Consider the following 26462-nt stretch of genomic DNA (forward strand, 5'->3'; position numbering starts at 1 on the left):
TGTTGTGGTGGTGTGTTTTGAACAAGCACTCTATCACCTGTAGCAGCTGTCAGGAGCAATAGCAATCCCATATTTGTAGTCAGACGTGAAAGTCAACTGCTTTGGTATCGAAATGCCTGTGTGTGTCATTGCTGAACTTTCATTCAGAGATCACAGGGCCATGACTTCAAATGATACGACGCTAGATGAACTCACCTGCACACTTGGTCCTGCTCACGAGCGGAGGTCCAGGAGGGCCCGTGCCTCCTTCTCCGGGCCGAGTCAACAGCACACTGATGTGGTATTCTGTGTCCGGATCCAGATGCCACAGCTTGTAGGTGACCATGTTGACTCCATGCACTTCAGACCATGGAGACTGGCTGGCCCGATACTCAATCTCTTTCCTAATAATGGGACCATCTCCAAGGATAGAATTGGTGTTGAGTTGGATGATTAGGTAAGTGGAGCCAGCACGCAGCAGCTGAGGTGGTGCGATAGGAGAAGGTGGTACTGTTGGGGAATAGGAAAAAATAAAACACATTTTATATTGGGAAAGGCATTTGACACGGTGCGGTACGGTTTGGCTAATTGAACTCATCAGTTGAATGAAAACAGAGTCCTCAATAGGCAAAAGCCCACTGACAATTAAATGGATCCCGAGAGACTGAAGGATGTGAGCAGGTCAGACTGCGTTCAAATAGCTGATTAGTCACACTGATTAACAAGGCATTCAGAACTTTGCATACATTAAGTCGAACGGAACGTGAAAAAACAGGTGTGAACACAATGAAACAACCTTTGCCACAGAAAAATTAGGCGCCCTTCATCCATTTCACGAGGAAAGAAGAGACTCTCCTTACTGTCAATTGAGATTGCCAACTGGGGATTAATTTCAAGCCCAACGGTCACTTACTCGCACATCTAAGCCGCTGAACAATTACATGGGCAACAGTGTGAGGAAGGAAGGAGCGGAAAAGCAATGAGGACAAAGCACGAGAAAAGATCAGAGTTAGATGTGTGGCTGTGACTAATCTGTCATTCCAGCAGAGGCGCCCCGGTCTTTTGAGGACCCTCTTTTAACAGGATTTATACATCGGTAGAGCACCCCACTTCTACTGTGACGCTTTTCTTTAAATCTGCCTTTGCCTACAGCTCCTCATCTTTGTGGTGTCAAAAACTGAACCAAAATGAAAGACCATATTTCATCCACAGACAGTGGCATTTGGCAAGGGGGAAAAAAATGGTATGACGGAAATCTCTTAGATGGCTGATTACCAAAAAAAAACAACCCCACACTCTACTACTGATTTCTTATCTTTTTTTTTTTTTTATTTGAAAACAGCAATGTTACAAATCACACAGACAATAAATAAATGTGCGTGTGTGGGGGGGGGGGGAAGAGAAATACTAGCTGTTACTTAAACAAGACAAAATAAATACGCACTGATAATCAATTAAGAGACTATATATACGTTGCATAATGTGAAATGAAGTAACTCAGGGCAAGTTTGTAAACAAACTTTGCACACATTAAAGAAAAGAAATCTCATCTGCTACTCCTTCTCCAAGTGTCTTTCTCTTGGTATAAATAATGGGGAACTAAAGGTCAGCAGAGGGGAAGAAGAGTGAGAATGTCACATTCTTATTTCCACTTATCATTGTCCCGTTGCTGAGGCCTGATATGTTTTGCCAGCAAACCACCTCGCAGTCATGTCATTACGATGCTGTCAAAGCGGTGTCAGGCTGTGGGGTTGGACTGAGAAATGTGAGTGAGGTCACCATCTGTGGTACATGATATGACAGGGCTGCAGGAGACCAAGTTAAGTGAGCAGCATCATGACAAGAGGCTGAGGAGCTGGCGATGGTACCCTCTTTGATTCCAGCTCAGAAATACATGTCAGGAAGATTGAATTCTCCAAACAGAGGGTTTCTGTGTTAGTCAAGAGCGAGCACACGTTAGCCATTTAGGTGTTTTACATGTGGCCAAAATTTCCAGATTGGACTGTTAATGTAGTCCTATGTTTACACCAGACGACAGGACAAAGAAGTCAAAGCGTTACCTTTGACAATGAGTTCAGCAAAGTTGGAGACCCCCGAGCCCCTGGAGGACTGGGTGATGCAGCGGTAAAGGTCTTGATCTGACCTCTGGACGCTGTCTAGCTGGAACGATACCACAAAACGCCGGTGACTCAGGTGCTTGACCGACGCAGTGGTTAAAATCTCCCCATTGTGTCTCTGGAAGACAAGATAGGACGAGGTCAGAGAAGACGTTTTGTGTGTTCAACTCTTTTTGACAATGACCTATTTTGAAATGGGAAAGGTTTTAAAAAGAGGACATGATCAAAATGATCCGCCTTCAGATGGAATTGGAAAAGCAAATGAAAACCCTGTAATAGTCATGCAATGACAGTAAAGTCTGTTTATACAAAACGTGGTAAACAGACACTTTGCAAGACAATTGTAAAAATCACAAATTCAACCAATACCCAGTGTTTTGCTAATAAATACAGGGAAGGCTTTTGCGTACAGGCAGCACTGTTTCGATCAGGAACTGCCTTCCCACAACTTTGCAATTTTGAAAACTCCTTATTGACACATTTGCAAGGTTTACATTTTGACTTAGTGTAACACATCTTCATTAAATGCAGGAGTGCTGTAGTAGACATGCAATTTGCAAGGTAATAATGGTTAAAAGCTGGAATGTGCAACAACATCCCTGTGATCCAGTCTTGTTGATTTGGTTATCAATATGAAGTTTTTTGTTTTGTTTTGTTTTTTGCCTTTGAGTAAAGATTTCTGATTAGATGCACCTGTAAATAAATGGATGGAAATGCTGTAATTACATGAAGAATTACCCGTCCTCCCAGATTTCAAGATCCAAAAATGTATTTTGAATAAGCATTCCACTTACCTGTGAGTTTAGAATGTGTATGCAACTGAATGGGGTAATTTCTTTTGACCCTCCTTTACTTCTAAATGCTTGTACCTTTCAAATGCCGCTGTCACGTTGTAGACTATTACTTGCTATGAAAACAGCCAACCACTCAGCCCCAGAAAATTAGAATATAGTATATATTTTTTAAATTTGAGTAGTTCTGACCATTGCAGCAGCTACGAACTAAGAGAAAAGATTATTCATGAATAAAGTCAAAAAAATGGAGCCTTGTTAAAAGCCTTAAGGTTAAATAACGGACTTTCAGTCAGTAATAACAATCGTCGTCCAATTTAATTAGTATGGCAGTGGCATTTCTTTAATTTTATCCTGACAAATCATCATTGATCCTTCCATCCATCCATTTTCTGAGCCGCTTCTCCGCACTAGGGTCGCAGGCGTGCTGGAGCCTATCCCAGCTGTCATCGGGCAGGAGGCGGGGTACACCCTGAACTGGTTGCCAGCCAATCGCAGGGCACATAGAAACTAACAACCATTCGCACTCACAGTCATGCCTACGGGCAATTTAGAGTCTCCAATTAATGCATGTTTTTGGGATGTGGGAGGAAACCGGAGTGCCCGGAGAAAACCCACGCAGGCACGGGGAGAACTTGCAAACTCCACACAGGCGGGGACGGGGATTGAACCCCGCACCTCAGAACTGTGAGGCTGACGCTCTAACCAGTCGGCCACCGTGCCGCCTCATCATTGATCCTGATGGTAGGAATTCAATCATTATAAAATGTGTTATGCTTTATTAAACGCAAACGTAAGTCCTATTCAAGTATTAGTAATTATTGCTGCACCAAATGTACCACACTTTTGGACCATCAGCCACAAAACACTAAGCTTTGTCATGATTAGATGATCAAAAACTCTAAGCGAGAAAAGGTTAAAAGAATGCTTAGTACTGATCCTTTTGTTGTGCTAGCTTTAGCATGGGAGCATGTGGAGAGCAACATAAACATTTGGGTTTTGCTTGGCCACTTCTACTGCTGTTATACTTAAGCCACAGACCACACAAACCTCAGGATGACAAACACATAGCCAGTCATTGAGGTTTCATAGAGATCAATCCTGCGACCACAAGAAAACAAAATACACCAGCCTTAGGCCCGCCGCACACCGAGCGATACGGCCAAAAGTGACTTAAGTGGGCCCTCGCAAAAAAATGACAGTTAGCGACTCTCTGCTGTCCTCCAAGTGACTGAGCACCTCACGTCCACCGACGTGCTGCAACTGAAAAACTAAGTGGGGATAAACCGCCCGTTCCCACCAAAAAAAAGATTTTAAAAAATAATAATATTTTTAAAATCCCCAAAATTGAGGGGGGGGGGATATAAAAATTTGAGTAAAGAAAATCAATAAAATCAGCCGACTGGTGAATCCGACAGTGCCAAACTGCGAGTATATGGTGGTGCATTGTACTGTATTGTATTATTTTTACCATCAAAAATATCACAAATCTGGTGAAAAAAAAACTGAAGTAAAGGAGAATCAATGAAGTGGCAAGCAAAGATGGTTATATCGTTTACAAGCTATTCTGAATAAAATAAATTCAAATAAATCTCCTTGTGTTGTGATTAGACTCACTGTTCTAGGCGACAGGACTTAAGTAACTTCCGGTTCTTTATATTGTAGTCTGCTTGTCTAAGGTCGAGCATACTGTGCATAAAATTGGTGCATGGTAAGATTAAAAAATTAAAAAAAGTTAATTGTAGGGCATTATGATAAAAAAAAATTAAAACCTACTGTGCAATGAAAACCTATTTCTGTAGTGGAAATCTATCATATTATAAACAACCTTACACAACATAAGGTGCACCTGCACAATCTAATAAAGTGGAATTATGAGAGCTGTATAAAAAATTATCCCTTTATGCCGCTAACGCTCATTTTTAATTGACACTGTCAGAGATGTATCAATTGAATAATATGTTCATTATTTTGTGGTTGGAATTACATTGTGAAGGTGAAGGTTTACATAAGGCTCAGTTTAAGTGGCACGCTACGGCTATGTAATTACAACAGATATTGTGAATATGAACACTTTGTTTCACTTTCACATTGTGCATTTGGGAAACAAAAATGTAGAAGCTGAAATTTGGAGTCCAAATCCAAAAGGTACTTCTTAGAACTCACCTCCAGTATGAGGTTTTCAGCCTCGGAAGCCTTTCCTGCAGCCACACACTGGAAAGTTGCATTTTGTCCAGCGTTGACCTCCTCGTCTCCAAGCCTGGAGAAATGCGGCGCCTTATCTAAGAAGGCGTACGGAGGAGAGAGAAGGAAGGAAGAATTACCTTTCGGCCGCTCACAAGGCCAGCCCGCCACAGACGACACATTTCTTATCAGGGCTCAAACACAATTTCGGTTTGCGAGAACAAATCGCTTTGTCCTGTGTTGCGTTCCTTTTCCTTAACACTGTACTGCTTATAAGAACATCAAACATTTGATTTTTATTCAGGAGGATTTTTTTGGTGGGTCAGTGACATGTAATAATTGTTTTTATTCATGTTTACTTGTGAAAACTCCTTAACCTTTGCTACAGTCAGACATTTCTGTGGCAATGTTTTTAAATTCAAAACACATGAAGGAGGTTGTTGTTCCATGTGTGTACATTTTGCTGAAGATGTTATGTGTGTTACAAAATTGGAATGAAAAACACACCTGACATACATTGTTTTCTCACTATTAACACACGCATTAAAATGTCTACTACAGTGCATATGAGTGGTTGTCTCTGAGTGAACATAGCAGACTTTATATCAAGGGTAATCTATTCCGAGCAGAGTGTGGGAGTGAATGTGTGAAAGGGAAGCCACAGAGTAAGCGCCAGTCCTCCACAATTTGACTAATAACGTCCCGGCATGCTGAGCTGAGCTGCCAATGAATCAGTGTGGGAGTAACCCTCTCACCCAACTCTGTAATTAACAATATAGCCGCGAGTAGCCGAACCAAATCACTGCGTAAATGCCGGCCGCACAGCATGCCATGCCTGAGAAATCGGGTAGGACGTGTCGACTTGTCACTCCCGATGACTGACAGGAAAAGATGGCAGAGCATCAGTGAAGCCGAAGCATTCGGGAGAGGCAGATTTTCGACCACTGTGCTGCTCTCTCACAGATGAAGAATATGGCGACTTGTTGATATTGTTCATGTACCATACATCAGGAAAGAAAGCATATTTTTCTGGAGCAAGTAAACAGATTTATAAGTAATAACACTAGAGAAAAACAAACCTTGAGAGGTTGGCAGAAACCCCGAATAAGCCCACCATCGTGTTTCTTTAGACCCATTACATCGATAAAAATAGCCCCATCGTACACTACTTGTTTACACTGATGATGGGGAAAACTAAACATCAACAAAGGATTTTCCCACAATGCAATCATCATTCTAAGAATAACTAATGCTCCAACCGTTACTAATGAGTAAACAGTAGAAACAGAATAGAAATACTGCAAAGAAGAGAGAAACATTTTCTAATTTAAAGGTAAAATTGGAAGGGAGCACAATTGGCTACTGGTTTTAATTTAAAATTAAATAATAATAATAATAATAACAATAATATTAAGAAGAAGAAGAAGAGGAAGAAGAAGGTTTGATTTCTTCAGCTGCCGTTCAGGCACCGATAAATCCGATATGAATGAATTGTGCTCTGCGCTAATTGCTGCGAAGCAGTCAAATCCATTATATATATATTGTTTTGGGAATAACAACATTACACTAAGCAAAAATCATGGATTTTAGCAATTCCTCAAAATGATGCATTTTAAATGACCTGTAAATTAATATTTATTTAAATAATGTACTGTATCTATCTTTGCCACCAATGTATAGTAACAGGCAGACCAATAAAAAGGTCTTCCACGCGATGGCAGAAGGTGCAATTAACCTGCGTCTCCACTTGTTGCCATTTTTACAACAGAATACGGTGAACTCTGGCTATAATAGATTTGTCAAGAGAACTTGTTTTTTTTTTGTTCATTGAAGTAGATATTGACGCATATGATTGGATCACATTCTGGCCTTAAAAACATAAACGAAAACATTAAATATGAACATTATAACACACCAAAAATATTGGTACAGTATTTGTATGCTCTCACAAGGCAAGACAATTTTTAAAATAGCTGATTGCTGTATTAAACATTTCCATACATAAGAGAGAATTTCATAAGAACATTTTAAATAATTTTGCAAATGTAAAGGGCGTTTAAATTTGGTCCGCATAAGACATCAAGAGGATGTCCACACTGAACATTTTTTAACCATATTTCAAACTAGTACAGATGTCCTATAGACATCGAAAGATGTCAACGGCGGCCCCTGACGTGGAAAGGACCTCATTTCTACGTCAGCTCTTTCTTTTAAAAAATTGTTCGGAAACTGAAGTGCTTGTTAAGCAAAACTTTTTGTGGCATCTTTGTTTGGTGTTGTGCCATGAGATTTTTCCAATGTAAAATGTGTGCTTTGCCTCAATAAAGGGTTGGGAAACACTGGAGAATATGATTACAAAATAATAAACGAGTGGGAAATGATACAAAGTCAGCTGAACAAAAGTAAGCAATGTGAACAGTCTGTGTGAAAAGTTTCTGAATAGTAATCCTTGGAAGAGAACTAAAATGTGTCCAACACAATTTCTCAGTGAAGCTATTTTTTCACTAGTGACTTTTCCCTTGAACTTCATCTTACTTCTTCTCTCACTCACACTGTGTGCTGCCAAATCCCGCTAACTGGATGTATGCCACATTGTGAGGCATGCACAGGTCTTGATGAGATTCTTAACTGTTTAATTGCCACAGTGGGAGCCTTCAAAAGACCATCTGTGGTCACAGGCAGGAACGAGGTGGGGGAACTGCAGTAGTAGCATGAAGCGAGTGTAAACCAACCTGCTGGTTTTTGTGTTTTATTGTTCTATTAAAACAGAAGTGGACGTGTAGGTGTAGGTTTATCATGATTGTGAATAATAGCGAGCACACTGAATCCTAGAACGTAAATCTTTCAGAGCAGTTCACCCCAAAGCACTGTCAAGCGCAGCTGATGAATGTGGATGAGCTGACAACAACTCTCACATTCAGCAGTACAGAATGACACGATGACCCCGAGAGACTAAAGGGGCTCAAGGGTCCGAGTGAATGTTTTACACAAAAGTCCCCATGGGCTGAAAACACACTGAAATGGTGCCTTTACTTTCTCACCACAAAAAGCCACCCAGTGTAAGGAGACAAGTTAAAAAAAAAATCCTTCAAAGGCTTTGAAAAGATGTATGACTTAAAGCTTTCAACACTGACAGCGTAACAAGAGATCATGAAAGTGAACGTCTTTCACCAGCACATGAGGACTTCAAAATGTTTTAATAGCAGCCGATGTTGCAGAATCCTTCGGGATAACCAGGATGATCAACCATGACTTGTCTTCATCTTATTTATGTTTCATGGCGCTTTGAAGTACATTCTCAAAAAGCTATTAAATCTTTTCTTTTCCTTTTTTTTCCCCTTCAGTAACCGTCTGTGTTTGCAACTTATTGTCAGAGGTGTCACTTACAGCAGGGATAGTTGAGCACCATGATGTCATCGATGGCAATGTATCCTTGCCGCGCCGTGGAAACAGTAGCCTCAATCAGTACCTGCAACAAGTGAAACACAAAAACACGATGAGCAGGTTTTAATAACACCCAAGGCATCTTTTACGTGGCATGAGAGCCATTTTCAACGGACAATTGACGACTCTGCATTCTCCATTGCCCCCTTTTCCTTTTGGTGGCAGATGCATTAATTGCAAGCAACCCCATTAAAACTTTGCTGTACATCTGTTGACCCCAAACAAGCCAGAAAACAGAGATGGATACGTTTTGCCCAAATCCGGAGGGCCATGGGAAATAATAGCTTTATCAGCAGGCACACAATGTGGCGCATGAGTCATTTTACATCCTGAATAAGGGCTCCTATGAAGCCATAACAGCACATAGTGCAGCTGCACAGGGGGCGCAAGATGCAAGGGAGGAAAATATGTCTGTACCATCCTATGGAACAATAAGCTCTAGGAAACCCAATCAATATCAAATCATCATCCTCAATAATAGTCCGAGTTATGAGACAAGGGTGATCTTTGTTTTCCTAGTGCCAAGGACAGGGCTCCATCCACGCGTTAGATCGAAAGGCAGGCTTTGAGTTATTGTTTCTCATAATCCTCCGACCGAATGATTACAATGTGGCTAGTATCGCCGGCTTCTGACTTTTACTGCGGCCTCATACACACAAGCAAACTATCCTCCATATAACTTCATACGTGTGGGGCGCCTGCTAAAATGTGTCATAAACGAGACCCCAATCTGCTCAGGGATATAACGAAAGCTTCAAAGGGAACTAATGAATTTCATTGTCGTGCATCATTGTCAGTGACAATAACGATACAGTACCAAACTCATTTGATTGAGCTTTTAAATTCATTCGCAACCTCTAAAGGTTTGCACTCAAACCTAACGAAAACAACTAAAATGTGAATATTTAAGCATCTTATTCTAGCTATTCAACCGATCTCTCAATGTATCTGGAAAGGAAAAGCTTATAATTCAAAGTATACCACATCGATCTGTCTACGTCTCTCCGGGTAAGACCTTTCGCCAGCGCTAAACGAGTCGCAATCTTGAACTGCTAATTAGTGACCAATCACCTGTAAAAGTTTTTAATTTGTCAGTATCTAAATTGTCCCTGGGTATGAATGTGAGTGTGAATGGTTGGTTGTTTATATGTGTCCTGTGATTGGCTGGCAACCAGTTCAAGGTGCACCACAGTCAGCTGGGAAAGGCTCCAGCATGCCCGCAACTCGAGTGAGGCTCAGCCGTGTAGAAAATGGATGGGGTATTTAAATATCAAAATTTGGCAAGCTTTTTATAAAAACTTAAAAACAATTATCTGCGTCATTCTTAATGTTAAAGTGTATTATAATTTCAGGAATTAAGCGAGAATACACGCAATAATATCATGGGGAAAAGTTCCAAAAAGATACTTTAAGTGGCACACATTTGAAAAGAAAAATCCAATTTGAAAAGTATTTGTGCTGTGTATCCAGGGTCAAAAGTTAAAAGTTAAGTTATTTTATTTTATTTTCCGATATTTTATTTTTAGATTTCAGTTTGTTGTGCTATTGGAGGACCTTTACAACAAAAAAGGTTTCACAGGGGATATTACTCTTATTATTATCGTTTTCATCTGATTTTCTATGTTCTATCTTTCTCATTGAACATAGACATTATAGCAGTGAGCGAAAGTCAACATGCTTTCAAAACTTGAATTAGCTTTTAAAAACTCAGTACCATGCTATTAGGCTGACGTCAACATCAGTCTGAGACCCTAATTGGGTTAAATGGTGTACAAGGAAAAATGAAAAGCTTAAAATATCTAATTGAAGCCAGCATTACACACTGCTAAACTAAAGCACTGCAAGATGAGATTGATTGTTTAGAAACCATCGGCTCGGTCTTTTTAGCTATTCGGAAGGAGGGTGAGTTATTAAACAGGAAACGCGGTGTGCATTTGTTTCAATGAGCAACCTCCAAATTGTTATTCAAAGCCACTTTGCCAGTGAAATGCTCCGTATGCCTGTGTTTTATTCTAACGACTTGTTTTTGGACTCTCGACTAAGGGATCATCGACCGATAAAACAAAAGTTATGTATGACTGATCTGAATTTTGAAAACACATTACCGGTATATTGGCCAGTAATGTTGGCTTTCTGGAGAAGTTGCTATGTATACACATCAAAAGAGATGTTTTCAAGCCCAAAAAACTATATTCTTCTTTTTAATTTACAGACAAGAGACAGCCTTAGACACAGGGTCTTTACCCCAACAAAAGATCTGTCATAGATGTATTACTCACTAAATATTATAGACGAAAGGTCATGTGCCAAAGTCAATCTGCTCAGACAGAAAATGCCAAAGTTGTAGAAGACAGTGTAGCAAATACAGTCTTAAAAAAATAAAATAAAAACCTCAGTTTGTATTTGCTGAAGGGCTTTTCATAGCCACAGGCTCAGTACAGAGAAAGATTTTCAGACCCAACTGAGAAATCTTTGACACCAACCTTTTAACTGAAGGCTCTACAAGTCGAGGTTACTGCGATGGGTGCCGTCCTTTAAAAAGCAATATGTATCAAAGACCAAGAATTCAGTGTTTTTAAAAAAAACATTTCATCAACATTTGCTACATTGTTTTAAGTAGCAGCCTCGCTTCTAATCGATGTCGTGTCTCAGTCCCCAAGTGTATCTTCCGCTTGAACAAATCAAAACATCTTAACTAACAATAGACGCCTTTGTCCTCTCAGATAAATATCAAAAATATAAAACCATTTGAACATAAAACAAGTTAAGAACAATATAACACCAAAACGTGCAAAGTCTCATGCCGAGTTGAAAGCCAAAAAATAAAAATTGGGTTTTAAGACGAGCTTAAAAACTGGACAGGGAGGGGTCTTCTCTAATGTGTCTCAACTAAATGCCTGGAATATTAGACTCTAGAATATCTAGAATAATGGGGATTTTATTCAACAAAACAGCCATGAACAGTATTTTTGTTGTTGTTCAAAATCACACCAAATTCCGTTTAAAAAGGAAATATATTCAATGCTATTACAACCTGCCCCCCCCCCCCCTCAGAACCCCCCCACCCCCCCACACACACACAAAAATAAATATTCGATATTACTTTATCAACTCTCTCACCAATTGAACTTGTAAGTCCATGGCTAGTTTCTCCCTGTATCGCAGTTAAAGATGCAAGAAGTGGCAACCCAGAGTTGCTGTTTGGAGATATACTGCCGTCCACCCTCATATATTTTCCTTTAAAGGATGTTCCTCGGGTTCTCAATAGGGTTGAGGTCAGGGGATGACTGTGGCTACACCTTGAACTTCCTCCCTGTATATCCACGCCAGTGAACGCTTCAACAGTATATTTAGCAGCATAGAATGGTGTGTTGTCTCGCATTGTAATTATTTTACTGCGGAAGGCTTGGTTCTTCTTATCATACCATGCCAGGAAATGGTCAATTAGAAACTGACCTGATTTTGCAGAGGTCATTTAAAAGGTCCTACATTCTCTCTCTTTCCCATCACTCTAGCCCAAAACAGCACTCCACGTTCTTGATGATGTTGCATTCTTGCCTTTGGAGGATCCTGCATCAAGTGTTTTTTGGGGACTCCAGAGATAAAAGCAGTTTCAAATACCTGCTTGCTGCTCATCAGTGTGTTTTTTTATTTGTTTTTTTTTGACAACTGCTCCATTAATATGATACATTTTCCCGACAGAACCCTTCTTATCTGAACAACCTGTTTGTGATCGGAAATGGAAGCAGTATCATCAAGTGTAAAAAAAAAAAAATTGGGTACTGTAAAGCATAGAAAGTTAGAAGTGTTTTAACCATGGAGGGAACTTGGATAGCATCTATTTGATGGGAAGTTTCTCCTGGTAGTTGAAACTAAGGCCGACAAAAAGACGGAAAATAGTGCAGGCTATCCCAGGTGATCTTCTGGTCACACTTTTCAAGGTGACCTTTATATTGCCCCATACAAATCCACCAAAATCAATAATACATAGTGAAAAGGGGGAGACGTGTGTGTAAAGCTTCAGACAACAAATAGAAATGGAGATGGGTATAATATTTAATAGTATGATATTCAGTCGTGTGGAATTGATTGTTGGTAATCAGGTCTTCAAGCAATCCAGAAAAAATTGAGTGAATTACTTGGCAGCATCCAACAATAAACCTCGACTTACAAGTGACCCAATTTATACTTTTTTTTTTTTTTTTTGAGAAACATGCCCTGGTGCGGAGTTGTGAGCAAAAATTTGAAGTTTACTTTAAAACTAAACATAAAACAAAGAGAATTACACGTAGTATATTTGACCAGATCACATAAACTTTGTCTTACCAAAGTCCATCAGCTTAATCCTAACACACAATGCAAAAGGCCATGGACGTGCTAACAAAACTAACAGCAATGTTGTGATAATTATGAACCTTGAAACAACTTGAATTTGAACACAAGCGGTAGCAACACTGGCAGATATAGCATAGAACAATACTCCCAGACATATTATCCTCTGCAAAAAAATTACCAATATTGCAGCTTAGTTGAAACAGTTGAGATAGTCTTCTTTTGTTTCATCATCAAATCAACGTTTAGTATGTTCGTATGCATTATACTGCCTTCTGTGGCCAAGGCGCACACACCAGAATAAGCAACACAATGCCCATTGCATTATCGTGATGCACAAACTGATTATTTACCTTCTATTAAATTATGTTATTAGTCTATGTTTCGATAAAGTAAAATATTGTAGCGTGCCATTTTTCTTATTATAAACACGTAGTATTTTGATGATAATTTAACCTGAATTTGCGATGACAATGTTTAAGACAAACACTAACTGAAATAAGTTGAAACTCAGCAAGCACTGAGTGTTCTTTTTCCATACAGTGTAAAAATCTATGAGGACAAGTTGTATCATTGAACCACAGCAACGAGCCAGGAACTGTTTATACAGGCAAAAATAGAACTGAAAAGTTCCAGAAGTGAATTTTACAGGGAGACAATAAGAGGTGCCTTTTCCACCTATACTTCACAAGAGTACTTTGCTTGTTTAATAAGAGGGTATATCTAAAATATGAAGTGATTGCACTGAAGAGGGCAAGAACTTCAAAGGTTATGGAAGCTGCAGTGATATGTGTGCTATGGAGCCACTTTAATGAAAAATAATGAAAACTGCATGGCCTCTAAACCAGGGACTGGTAACATTTATCCTTTCAAGGGCCACTGAAAGTTTAGAAAGAACTATGATGCGTTGTACAGTATATAACAAGCATTGGTGGAATAAGGTTTTGGGGCTTTTGCTCTGGGGTTTATTTTCTATTAGCATCGCATGGAGGTCCGGATCAAATGGGTTTATATGGCCGCTGTCCAAAATTAATCCAGCTGTTTGTAGTTATAGTCAGTGATTTATTTCTTGTTTCTATATGTTTTGATCAACACCGTCAAATAGGTATTGCTTTAATATGCGTTATAGTTGTCATTTGCAGTAGTGAAAAACTTCAACGCAACAAAGAAAGCTGTGCTTATTTGTAGTATGTAACGTATTATAATGTATTACTCACATTGTTATCCCTCAAGGGGAAATTCAACTCACACTGCTGCATATTTGTGTTGTACACTACAGAGAAAACCAGATCACACACAAGGAGAGACGTCAGAGTAAGCTGAACAGCGCCGCACCTCTTGAGATGGGTGGGTGGGCGTGGCGCCTTGCTCAATGGCACCCCAACAGTAGTCAAGAAGCAGACAAGCACCTCTCCAACAATTAGTTACCATTTAATTTACAACCCCAATTCCAATGAAGTTGGGACGTTGTGTTAAACATAAGTAAAAACAGAAAACAATGATTTGCAAATCATGTTCAACCTATATTTAACTGAATTCACTACAAAGACAAGATATTTAATGTTCAAACTGATAAACTTGGTAAAAAACGAGGTTCACCTCTTTGTGAACAAGTGCGTGAGAAAATAGTCGAACAGTTTAAGAACAATGTTCCTCAACGTACAATTGTAAGGAATTTATGGATTTCATCATCTACGGTCCATAATATCATCAAAAGGTTCAGAGAATCTGAAGAAATCACTGCATGTAAGCGGCAAGGCCGAAAACCAACATTGAATGCCCGTGACTTTCGATCCCTCAGGCGGCACTGCATCAAAAACCGATATCAATGTGGAAAGGATATCACCACATGGGCTCAAGAACACTTCAGAAAACCAATGTCAGTAAATACAGTTCGGCCCTACATCCGTAAGTGCAACTTGAAACTCTACTATGCAAAGCAAAAGCCATTTATCAACAACACCCAGAAACCCCGCCAGCTTCTCTGGGCCCGAGCTCATCTAAGATGGACTGATGCAAAGTGGAAAAGTTTTCTGTGGTCTCACGAGTCCACATTTCAAATAATTTTTGGAAATTGTGGACGTCGTGTCCTCCGGGCCAAAGAGGAAAAGAACCATCCGGACTGTTATGCACGCAAAGTTCAAAAGCCAGCATCTGTGATGGTATGGGGCTGTGTTAGTGCCAATGGCATGGGTAACTTACACATCTGTGAAGGCACCATTAATGCTGAAAGGTACATACAGGTTTTGGACCAACATATGCTGCCATCCAAGCAACATCTTTTTCATGGACGTCCCTGCTTATTTCAGCAAGACAATGCCAAACCACATTCTGCACGTGTTTCATGTTTTGTCTGTTTTGCACATTTTTACTACGAAGCATGTAAAAAAAGACTGGCCCGGACATGTCTCCCATTGAAAATGTGTGGCGCAGTATGAAGCGTAAAATACGACAACGGAGACCCCGGACTGTTGAACAGCTGAAGCTGTACATCAAGCAAGAATGGGAAAGAATTCCACCTCCAAAGCTTCAACAATTAGTGTCCTCAGTTCCCAAATGTTTATTGAATGTTGTTCAAAGAAAAGGTGATGTAACACAGTGGTAAACATGACCCTGTGCCAGCTTTTTTGGAATGTGTTGCAGCCATAAAATTCTAAATTAATGATTATTTGCTAAAAACAATAAAGTTTATCAGTTTGAACATTAAATATCTTGTCTTTGTAGTGTATTCAATTAAATATAGGTTGAACATGATTTGCAAATCATTGTATTCTGTTTTTATTTATGTTTAACACAACATCCCAACTTCATTGGAATTGGGGTTGTATTATGTCTGCAGTAGGACTTGAACAATGACCCTCAAAGCGTGAGTCCTTACAGATGAGCGACTGCTGCTCCTAGTTACACGACCAAATACTTGGAACAGCTCTCAGTAATAGCAGCTCAGTTCTCCACCACTGCAAGCTTCAACCACAATACTGAAAATTGTTATATTTGTAATGGTTGATGTCACGGGGAAAACACGACGCTACAAGCACTTTGCAAAAAAAAACGTTGCATGCAAGGTTCAAATACAACCAGGCTGGCGGCTGCTAAGAAGTGTCTTATTATTTTCCTTAAGTCATATACAAACATGGACAGGCAGTTATCTTCTGCCTTGACACAACTGGCGTCCACCAAACATTTCATGTTTTGTCTGTTTTGTGATACTATATCAGCAAGAGAGACCGGAGCAAGGTGACCTTTTTTATCGTCACACTAGCGCAGAGTTCAGATCATGTTATAATGAAGATAATAGAATGCATACACTTTATCAGTGCAAAAATTAATTTCTCTAACACTGACTAATTTGAGCATGGGATCCAAATTGTGAAAGCCAATGTGACACGTCAGAAGTGTGAGGGTGGAAAACCCACTGATAGTGTGTGACAGCAACATCTGGGCTTTTTACAAAGATTCACCTACTAAAGAAAAGAAGGTTTTCAAGCTATAACTGTTCTAAAATTTTGGAGTAGCACACAAAATATAAATAATATTTCATGGCGTGCACATTAAACCGATTGAGCTGCTTTATTCAAAGATGGTAGTGTTTGCCCAGTCGTAAGAGACTTCCACTCCTCATATTAATCATCCTCCTCTCAATTGGCAGCCATAGAAACATTCTGACTCACGAGAAGCCATAAGTGGGATAATATAGGAGGGGATGTAAAGACAGAAAGAAGACCAATTCATAACACAAAGTCAAATATTGCTCAGAGGAAACGCAAAGAGGATCAGGACTAGGTATGCACCGATACCACTTTTTTTTCAGACAGCGTACGACAATCGGTACTTACATTTGAGCTTGAGTTTGAATTTGGCTCCGATCTCTTCTTTTTAGGAATGTGCGACATATATAGTTTGTCCTCTTTTCTAAAGTCTGCAGACCAAAGCAACTGTAACAGTTTTCACTGTCTGAATTATTATGCTATAAATGTTTTACTACCTACCCGCTACCCACACAAAATGGCTCCACAACACACTTTTGCGTCCAGACCCACCTATTGAGTTTTCAACTGGGGCTTTCTGGTTGGTGGCGGCCGCCACCGGAGCCCCCACAGCGCCCACCTTTGTCGCCGCCCGAGGAGCTCATCATCCATTTTACAGAGCATAATTTGCAGCCACCTAAAAGTGTTGTCAGCCGTGTCTTTAAAGTATATTCTCACACACACACACACACACACAGCTGACATGGCTCCTACCTGTAATGTATATTTCAGGCTGGTGGCGTGGTATCAGTGCGTACAGTATTGCAGAGATTTTACGAGCGCTGATACCCTATACTGGTATCTGCATCCCTAATCAGCACATTATTCATGCATCCAAAGCTGCCTTGATATGTTAGTAAAATAGAATAACATTTTGCAAAAAGAATGATTACAGCTCAGCGCAGTACCCACTCAGGCGATCTTCAACAAGACACTCGACACTGTTCAACTCACTCACTATCAAATTTCCAACATAAGAGCAACAGATATTGAAGTATTTAATGAGGTCATTGCAAAGATGGGATGATTCACACTGCTGATGCCATGCAAAGATAAATTAAGCAGTGTATGGACAATTATTATTGGGAAAATGAAATGCAGAGCTCTTTCACTGACACCTTGTTTATGAAGCTCCGCAAGTCTGTCTGGAGGAGCCACTAATTAGCAGGTTTGCAAACACCTTCACACTCACAAAACTCCCCAAAATTATTATGATAAAAGAATGTTTTATTCTTCATGTTAATTTTTAATCTCTGGAAAATCAGTTCTTGATCTGCCAGCTAACTTTAATACAGCACAAACATATTTTGAGTGCACTCAAACTAATAAATAATTATATAACTAATAAATAATTGCTTGATTGTAATTTTCTCCGTCAGCATGGACATTTTGTAAAATACACATTGTTCGGCATGACGACTTTTATAAGCATCACACGGCATTTGCGTCCTGTTTTTGACCTGTCGCAGTCGTGAAAACAACAAACAAATCTGATGAGAACCACGCAGGTTCATTAAGTGAATACGCATGCATTTTATCAGTGTCAAAATGGCAGCCCTGCAAAACGCAAGCGATCTGCCCAAGGCTTACGCCACCTCTTAGGCAGGCGCCAGCTCCCCTAAATAATGTACATTTAACAAGGCATATGACCAATTGATATGAAGCATTGGTCTGATCCTATGACTGAATCAGGATTTGTCCACTCTCCAATGTCCGGCGGGAAAGGCTCTAGCTCGCTGGGCCTCTGAATGGGATAAGCTGTTAAAATAATAGACGGATGAATATTGATCTGATCCTTTTTCATACTGGCCCAGCAGCTAACATAAACATACACACATCAATAGCATCTGATTGGTCAAATGAATTGCTTCTCCAATTTCCAAACAATAGCTTGGGTGCTGTAATTTATTCTTCATGAAACATAATCAGCATATTCGCTGAACTGTTGAACTAAGCCTTTAATAACACATCTCATGACACTGTGTCCTTTTGAATTCAACATTTTTGCACATGACAAGGACTTCAACTTGAAAAATAACTTTGAATTTCTGAGAAGACGTTTTGAGGAAATCACAGCATTGTTTGTTCCTGTCTGTCAGCGACACGTTTTACCTCATTGTCAGGCTATGGGATGGGAAAGAGTCGCTCTAAATCTTGCCCCTGTTTGTACAAGGAACTATTATTTACAAAGTGAAGGTCAGTTCTTGCAGGGTTGTACACAATTCAATTAAGTTATAGCCGCTGACAGTTCACAAAAAAAAAATACACACTACTCAACTTAATTGCTTTTTGACAGTTCCACTGAGTTTGCAGAAAAATTAAATCAAATCAAAAGATGGATATACTTTCAAAGCACCTGACAAACCAACAGTAAAATCTCTCACACACATTAGATGCCAGCCAATATACTGTAATACTGTAAATAGGCAATAGAGCATGATGAGCATTATTGCAGCTGGCTGTAATCAGGCCTGATGGTAAAATCACACTTGGCTACATATGAGTATAAATAAACTATTGAATTAACTTCTGGAGCAATGCCTTTTTGCACTCTACATACATTTGTATAGTACAGTAATGAAATGTCTGTTTTATAAGTGAATGTTTTCAGTGAAGTAGAAACAATTGTCAGCATATTAAAAAAAGAGTTTGAGGGAGAGAGAGTGACAGAGAGAGAGAGAGAGAGAGAGAGTTTTCAATAGCCTTACCTGGATAAATAAAGGTTAAATAACTAAAATAAATGAACAAATATAAACCAGATGGTACTTTATGTTTGACAGTTACGCCTTCTGAAACACAAATTACTATGCAGTGTGAAGGTGGCTGGAAAAGGTGGACGTGTCATGTCTGATTAAGCCACATAAGAAAAGAGCAAGGGTCATCTCGAGAGAATTGACGGCGAGCGAATAGGCATTTATTTCATATAACGTATCTTTCGTGACAAGTGACATGAAAGAAGCGGAATTTTACACCTTAGTGAATGAATGAAATGTCATATTAAAGACAATAGTAGCCTTTGCAGATTCCAAAGCGCCCCAAGCAGTGTCAGTACTAAATCCATTTCAGGTAGGCAGACGTACTTACACTCCACTTAAAATTACATTTATGTGTGTGTTAAAAGTAATAATAATAATATAAAAAAGTGATGAAAGTAGAAGTACTAATTTGAGTCCTTTAAGTAAAAAAATAAAATAAAATACTTAAGTACAAAACTAAAACGTGAAAATAATTTGAATTGTTTGTTAACTGAGCACCAACAAGAAAAAAGAAAAAAAAAAAGTTTTTTCTCAACAGACCGTTAGCTAGCATTGGCGCAGGATTTTATGATGTCAAAATAACGTGCGCCCATAGCTTTGCTAACATTGTGAACTGACTAACAAATAAAAACGCTAAATTAGCTTTTTTTAACAACTAACAAAATACACCTTACCTATATGTTTCCTTTCAGATTAGACAGAGAATTTTTGCATGGCAGAAGTTGGTGGTTTGGGAGCTGGCAGAAGACATAACACATTAACCACAAATCATTCTTGTAGCCGAACTCTTTCAACAGTTCTCTTAAATAAGGCAACAGCTAGGGAATATCTTGCTTCTCTCAATCTGTTCCCATTGTCGTTAATGCTCCCTGTATCAGGTTCCTCCATATCGCACCTGTTCCTGTCTTTACCGCCTTATAAAACCCCAAGCTCTCCATCCATCACCATCTCAAATCTTTTTTACGTCATGTCATCATCTGTAGAGGTTGAAAAAGGTAACAGGCCTATTTTGACAAAGAGTAGAAACTATATACAGTATGGCTGTATTCAAAAGTAGGGGGTAAAAGTAAAAGGTTGCCAGAAAAATAAAATATTCAAGTACAGATACTTGAAATATTGACTTTTATAGTATTTGTACTTTGTTACTTACACCACTACCAATAGGTGGGAACACTTGCAAAAAGTCACTTAAGACCAAAACCTGAGCTGATCCTCCAAACATGAATCAGAGCATGCAATGTAATTTCATTAATTTTATGGAATAGCTCGATGAGGTCAAAAAGAAACATGATCATCATCATCGTCGTCTTTACCTGATATTCGTTTGGCCAGAAGGTGCTGACAGCCAGCTCCATCTGATGCCACTGCTTCCCGTGAGATCCTGATGTGTTCCACACCGGGTTGCCCAGCGGCCCGCCGTTGACACGCACGTACGCCTTCAGGGCCCCTGGACTGTGGCCGTCGCGGCTGTACAAGAAGTAGCTGAACTGGACGCAGTGTGTGTCGTTCTCACTCAGACTCTGCAGCAGCAGCTGAGCGCAATGGCCGGCTTCATGCTGCGAGGAGTTCACCAACATATAGGATCCTGAAACGAGAGGTGAAAGAAAATATTAGCCTGAAACTACAAAGACCACCTGCCAAAGTCAAAATGTCCCTACGGCTGTATGATTTGGAATTCAACCAAATATTTGGTAAAAAAAATATATATACTTCTAAAGTAGCATGTAATCTCAAAGCGAGCACCTTTTTAACACTTTTTCTTGGCTTTTCATAGCTTTATTGTGATACTTAACTGCAATGAAGGACCATGACATACTACTAAAATGTCAATGTAATTAGTCGAAATTCAAACACCGCTCCCCCCAAAATGTGCACTGAAACATAGTAATAGAAGGTAATGTCATTATTTCTGTGACTAAAAGAAAAATAATTCCATTTTTTCTTTTAAGTACGCCATTAGACATAGTTCATGGCTGTAACGTTAATACGATCAATGATTATTGTAACCCTGTGGAACCCATACTCACAGTTCGGTACCTGCGGATTCACCTGTTGGTGGGGAACCAACCCTGAAAATGTTTTTGGGTAGTTTATCTACGCTTATTCAAGTATTTGGGGGGTTAAAAAAACAAAAACAAAAATCAAAATTTTTTTTTTTATTTTGATTTATTTGTTTTTAAATGCATCAATTACCCGTGGATTCGGTCAAACAAATTTTATACTACTGTACACCTTGAAGCAAATTTGTCTGCATTCTGAATCCTTGAACGAAATCTGTATATTTCCTATATATATATATATATATAGATGTCCATCCATCCATCATCTTTTACCGCTTAGGGTCGCGGGAGTGCTGGAGTCTATCCCACCTATCTTCGGGCGGGAGGCGGGGTACATCCTGAACCGGTCGCCAGCCAATCGCAGGGCACATAGAAACAAACAACCATTCGCACTCACATTCACACCTGCGGGCAATTTAGAGTCTTCAATTAACCTACCATGCATGTTTTTGGGACAGAGTGTCCGGAGAAAACCCTAACCCAGACACGGGGAGAACATGCAAACTCCACACAGACGGGGCCGGGATTTGAACCCCGGTCCCCAGAACTGTGAGGCAGATGTGCTAACCTGTCTGCACCGTGCCGGCATATTATATATATATATATATATATATATATATATATATATATATATATATATATATAGTCATCCATCCATCCATTTTCTGAGCCGCTTCTCCTCACTAGGGTCGCGGGCATGCTGGAGCCTATCCCAGCTGTCACCGGGCGAGAGGCGGGGTACAGCCCGAACTGGTATATTGTATTTTGTTTCTGTAATAGATATACTGCAGTATACAAATCTTACATAGACTGACTTTCATGATTTATGCTCCCACGTTAATGTGGTCACTTTCTAGTCATTTGTGCCCTTGATTGAAATATTCATGGCTACAATTAAGATGTTATGTTAATATGTGTTCTCAAACACTTAATACAGAGAACCTCGTTAGAGGCTTAGCTTTTATGTCATCCAAGTAAACCTCACACCACGTGAGATGACTCTCGCCGCTCTCTCCAAACGGCTTTTCAAACTGATTTGCAGATAACTGCTGTGAGTTTGTACGCAATGCTGCAGAGATTTGTGTAAAGCAGACACTCTGTGAAGTCAGGCACACACATCACAAAGGATTAAATCTGCTTTTAACCATTTATAGCTGTTCAAACCACATGACAAGAAAAGAAAATACAAAATTGAAATTTGTTCTCATTCAAAATCACAGCCATGCGTGTAGGCGGTTGATAATGGGGAGGGAAAAGTGCCCTGCTGGATAAAAATATATGATAGTTGCTCCTGGCTGGTTTGTGTGAATTGTAGAAAAAACACATCTAGTGGAAACAAAGTACAAGAGAAAGCCCAATACTAGTCTCCCCTGAGCAGGATAACATAACCCCCAGTGCCCTTTCCTAGCATCTGTCCTCCCTTCAGTTTCTGTCCGTTAACATGATTAGCACAACAATGCTGGAGACCTTGCTGTGTACTCGCATAATCAAGCCTGTCGTCATTGTACTCCGAGGCATCTCTGTTCTCGGTCACTCATTGTCCTCCGAGACCACACAGTCGAACGCTGGCGCCAGGTGGCCCGAAGACCGTTATTTTCTACTCAGATGAACTGTAATAGCAACTCAACCCCCAAAATGTTTTTGTAAGAATACGTTGTAAACATATCAACTTGCCTTTGAAAAGTCGTCCGCCCACTGCGGCGAGCCTGCCAGGTACGAGGCGCCCGGCAAGCCGCTAGCTGGTATTAATTAATTGATTGTGACTAATAAGTGATTTTTTTTTCAGCTTCAAAAGTTGAACCTACAATACAGAATTGGTAAAAAATACAAATAAAATATAATCTTGCTGTGAGGCAGCAGCTGCTTGCCACTCTTGCCATTAAAGTCAGGACTAAGTGTTTTATTGTTTTTAGGTTTCACTATAAAGTGGTCAACTTATTACATGTATATTTGTACCTTAGATGTTCCACAATACGAATACTAAATCTTACGCTTCTCAGACGAATTTGTCTTTTAGGCAAAAAGTAACCCTTATTTTCACCCACCCGGCTACTGAGAAACCACTAATTAGCCATTTAGGTGCACAAGACAAATATCGACTTTATGTTTGCGCAATGGGATTGAGATTCACAACCCATCACCTCCAAGCTGTAAAGAAAGTTAAACAGGGGACCACAGACAAGTAGGGATGGTCGTTATCTTGAGGCTCCAGTACTTATTTTACTGCAAAGCCCAATTGCCCTGCAGCCCACTAGCAACAGTCCCTGATTTGTGTCTTGTCCTGGGCTGGGGATGACTGCACTCTCATATTGCTCTGCTTAATTAGATCTTTCACAATCCCGTCTCCTATCGTGCATCCTGCAGGCTCGCGAGGGACTCATAAAATTATAGCAAGGGCTGGAGTGGTGAAGCTGCACTATCCTCGCTGGTGGTTGGACCCAATATGTGCCTTTTTCAAAATATAACATATAGAGATGTTTTAAACACCTGTGCATGGACCATGCAGTTGCCATTAAAACCTTGGGACGCATGATCCAGCCACTAACAGATTCAATTTGAATATGGAACCATGAGACATTTTAATGAGGTTCCCTATGTGATGTATGAAATGCCCATGAATTAAACATTGTGACAAATTAAAGAGGTCTGGGGTACATTTTGTGCTCTAATCCAAATATAATGTGATCTTGTCCACAGTGGCTCATTCAGTATAGACAATCCATTAGGTATAATTTTAGTTCATGTAATTTGACAAGTATTTCAGGTCTTGTCTCACGGTAGAAGCGATAAGATGTTTGTATACGGAGGAGTAACACGGCCAAACGGAAAAGAAAGAGACAGCATTTGCTGGACTCAAACGGTTTCACTTCTAAGAGAAACCACTTTATTCTCAATTCAACTCAACTTTATTTGTGGAGCACTTTAAATATATTTTGCACTCTCTAAAATAGTGACTTTTTACCATAATTTTATGCTCTTCTTTTTTACATAGCCCTTCATACTAACTATACTAAACAATATAGACATACAAGTATGGAATGCCAACCACATAACTCATTCAGGTAGAAAATCAATGTTTCTTTGGTTTTAATTAAGACTAAAGTGATGCATTTTATTTTTGTTCCTAAACTAATTTCTTTTCTTCCAAAGTACTTGACATTAAAAGTTCTTGTATCTATCAGCTTTTGACTAGCTATAAATCCACTACATTTCCGATGGTCTACATGAAGACATCAGACGAAAAACCTTTAGAACATGGAGGCTAGATTTAGAGACATTTACATGAGAACGAAATGTCTAAGGAAAAGTTTCGCAGCACATCTCCCGACCTTCACTGGCAAGAGACAACGTGATTTCAAAACGCTGGTAGCACAGAAATGGCTGTTTCCCCCAAAAACGAAATATCCAGCTGTCGTTAAAAAAAATAATATTAACAAAAACATTTTTTTTAAAAAGACTTCAAGTGCAGCGCTTTAAAGTCAAAGGTGAGTCGTGAAAGTATTTTAGTTATTGGGGCTCATGCACACCTGTGACCTGAGTGACGATAAGTGCTTTACAGTAGAAAATGGATTGATGCATGGATGGATGGATGGATGGAACACTACCAATTCCATAAGTCAATTTAGTTTTGCCTTGAAATGTGGATACGCTGAATAGCATCTTCCACAAAATCTTTTTTTTTTTTTATTACGAAAAGGTCAGTGATGGTCACTGCTTGTTCACCAAAAACTATAACGGGATGAATCAGGTTATATCATTTGCTATTATCAATAAAACAGTTTTCAGTGCAAACTGTAATTGTTGCTTGTTTTCCCTAATCTAAACCAGCCATCTCAGGCTGTCAATTTAATGTTATCATGTGTTGATGCCAAATGACACTCGTTCGCACTAAACTTCGACAGAGGAGTCTCTACGGAAACTTCGCTGTGCATCCTATGTAAGTAAATAAATTTCAAGCAAACGAGTTGTTCTCTTGGAAGAAAACATGGTTTGTTCTTCAGTATTGTCATTTTGTTTCTTATTTGTTTCTATGACAGCCAGTCAAAATATTGCTTCTTGAAACAGGTCCATGGTGCAAAAAAATACGTCAGGGATCGCTGAGGTAAAATTTTGTGTTGTGCTTTGGTAGTGTGATGATCGGCGCTATGTTGGCTTCTGTTGTGATTCATGCATCCTTGCTTTGTGATATGTTTCAATGCCCAGTAACCTCTTATGCAATCACTTAACCAGGATTATCTTCAATTTATTCACATACAACTTACAGGTCCTATGAACCTATGTTTTGCTTAGCTGTCTCCGATTTTACGCAGAAATAGTCACAGTGAACTGTGAGATTTGCGGAAATGCTGTTTTTTCCTGCTACACGTTTTTGTAAGCTGAGAGGAACATAAACTGCTTCAACATATCAAAACATTAAAATTGTACATGTACAACATATACTAGGGATGGCTGTGAAAATAAATATCTATGTTTCTGGTGCTAAATCTGTCTAGTAGCAGTGGTTTGAGCTGTCTTTTGGTACGAAATATGCTGTTTACCGCTGTAAAACATTTGCCGTTGCATTTGAATAAAGAAATGTGAGATACATGGTCATCAGCAGACAGCGAGGATGTGCTGTTATGTCCCAAGTACTTTGCTGCATGGATGTTTACTAGTGAATATAAATCAGACAATTTAGTTGAAATTTGATAAGAAATCTAATATCAAAAATCAAAGAATGATGTGCTTCAAGGTAAATTGTTTTCTCATTATTATTTTGTTCAGAAAAACCCTTTTGCCTTGTTACAGTATATATTGATCAGTTGCGGAACTGCTGATTCTTCTGCACTGATAATCTTGACACTTTTATTGCTATGTTTATTGCCTAAAAATAAAGAACGCTTCCTTAGGTAAACAGCTGTGTACATGTACAATCACACACAGCAGTTCACAGCGTGACTGAGCAAAGCGTAGACAAATCAGAGTCGCATTTCATTCATTGATGCCAAGGGCAAACTAACATCCGTAACAAGATTAGGAATGATCGAGCACATCATAATTCATACGGAGTTCTGCTGGACTACGACTTAGTCACAGGCTGGACGTGACACTGTCTGTAGCCAGTAAAGAAGGATGACAAAGCTACATTTGGACAAATTAAAACAAGTTGAGCTAAAGGAACGAAGAACAGAAAAGTAAACTACTATTTTCCGCTGTCATAAAACTTGTGGTGGACCAGAGCTTTGTCCCTTTAACACCCAAGGCCACGCCGTTATCTCAAATACAGATTTTA

General features: G+C 39.5%; 1 protein-coding gene across 6 annotated transcripts in view; it reads right to left on the reverse strand.

The window, feature by feature from the left end:
• ptprub (protein tyrosine phosphatase receptor type Ub) overlaps positions 1-26462 on the reverse strand; it is a 184265-nt gene that overhangs the window by 71931 nt on the left and 85872 nt on the right. For all 6 annotated transcript variants that reach the window (XM_061776353.1, XM_061776352.1, XM_061776356.1 and 3 more), the window contains exons 3-7: positions 20444-20715; positions 8459-8540; positions 5054-5169; positions 2040-2214; positions 196-489 (exon numbers count right to left, since the gene is read on the reverse strand). In XM_061776353.1, coding sequence (XP_061632337.1) covers positions 196-489; positions 2040-2214; positions 5054-5169; positions 8459-8540; positions 20444-20715 — 939 coding nt within the window. The remainder of the gene's footprint in view (positions 1-195; positions 490-2039; positions 2215-5053; positions 5170-8458; positions 8541-20443; positions 20716-26462) is intronic.

The sequence above is a fragment of the Phyllopteryx taeniolatus genome, chromosome 6, assembly GCF_024500385.1.
Source record: "Phyllopteryx taeniolatus isolate TA_2022b chromosome 6, UOR_Ptae_1.2, whole genome shotgun sequence".
NCBI classification, from domain to species: Eukaryota; Metazoa; Chordata; class Actinopteri; order Syngnathiformes; family Syngnathidae; genus Phyllopteryx; species Phyllopteryx taeniolatus.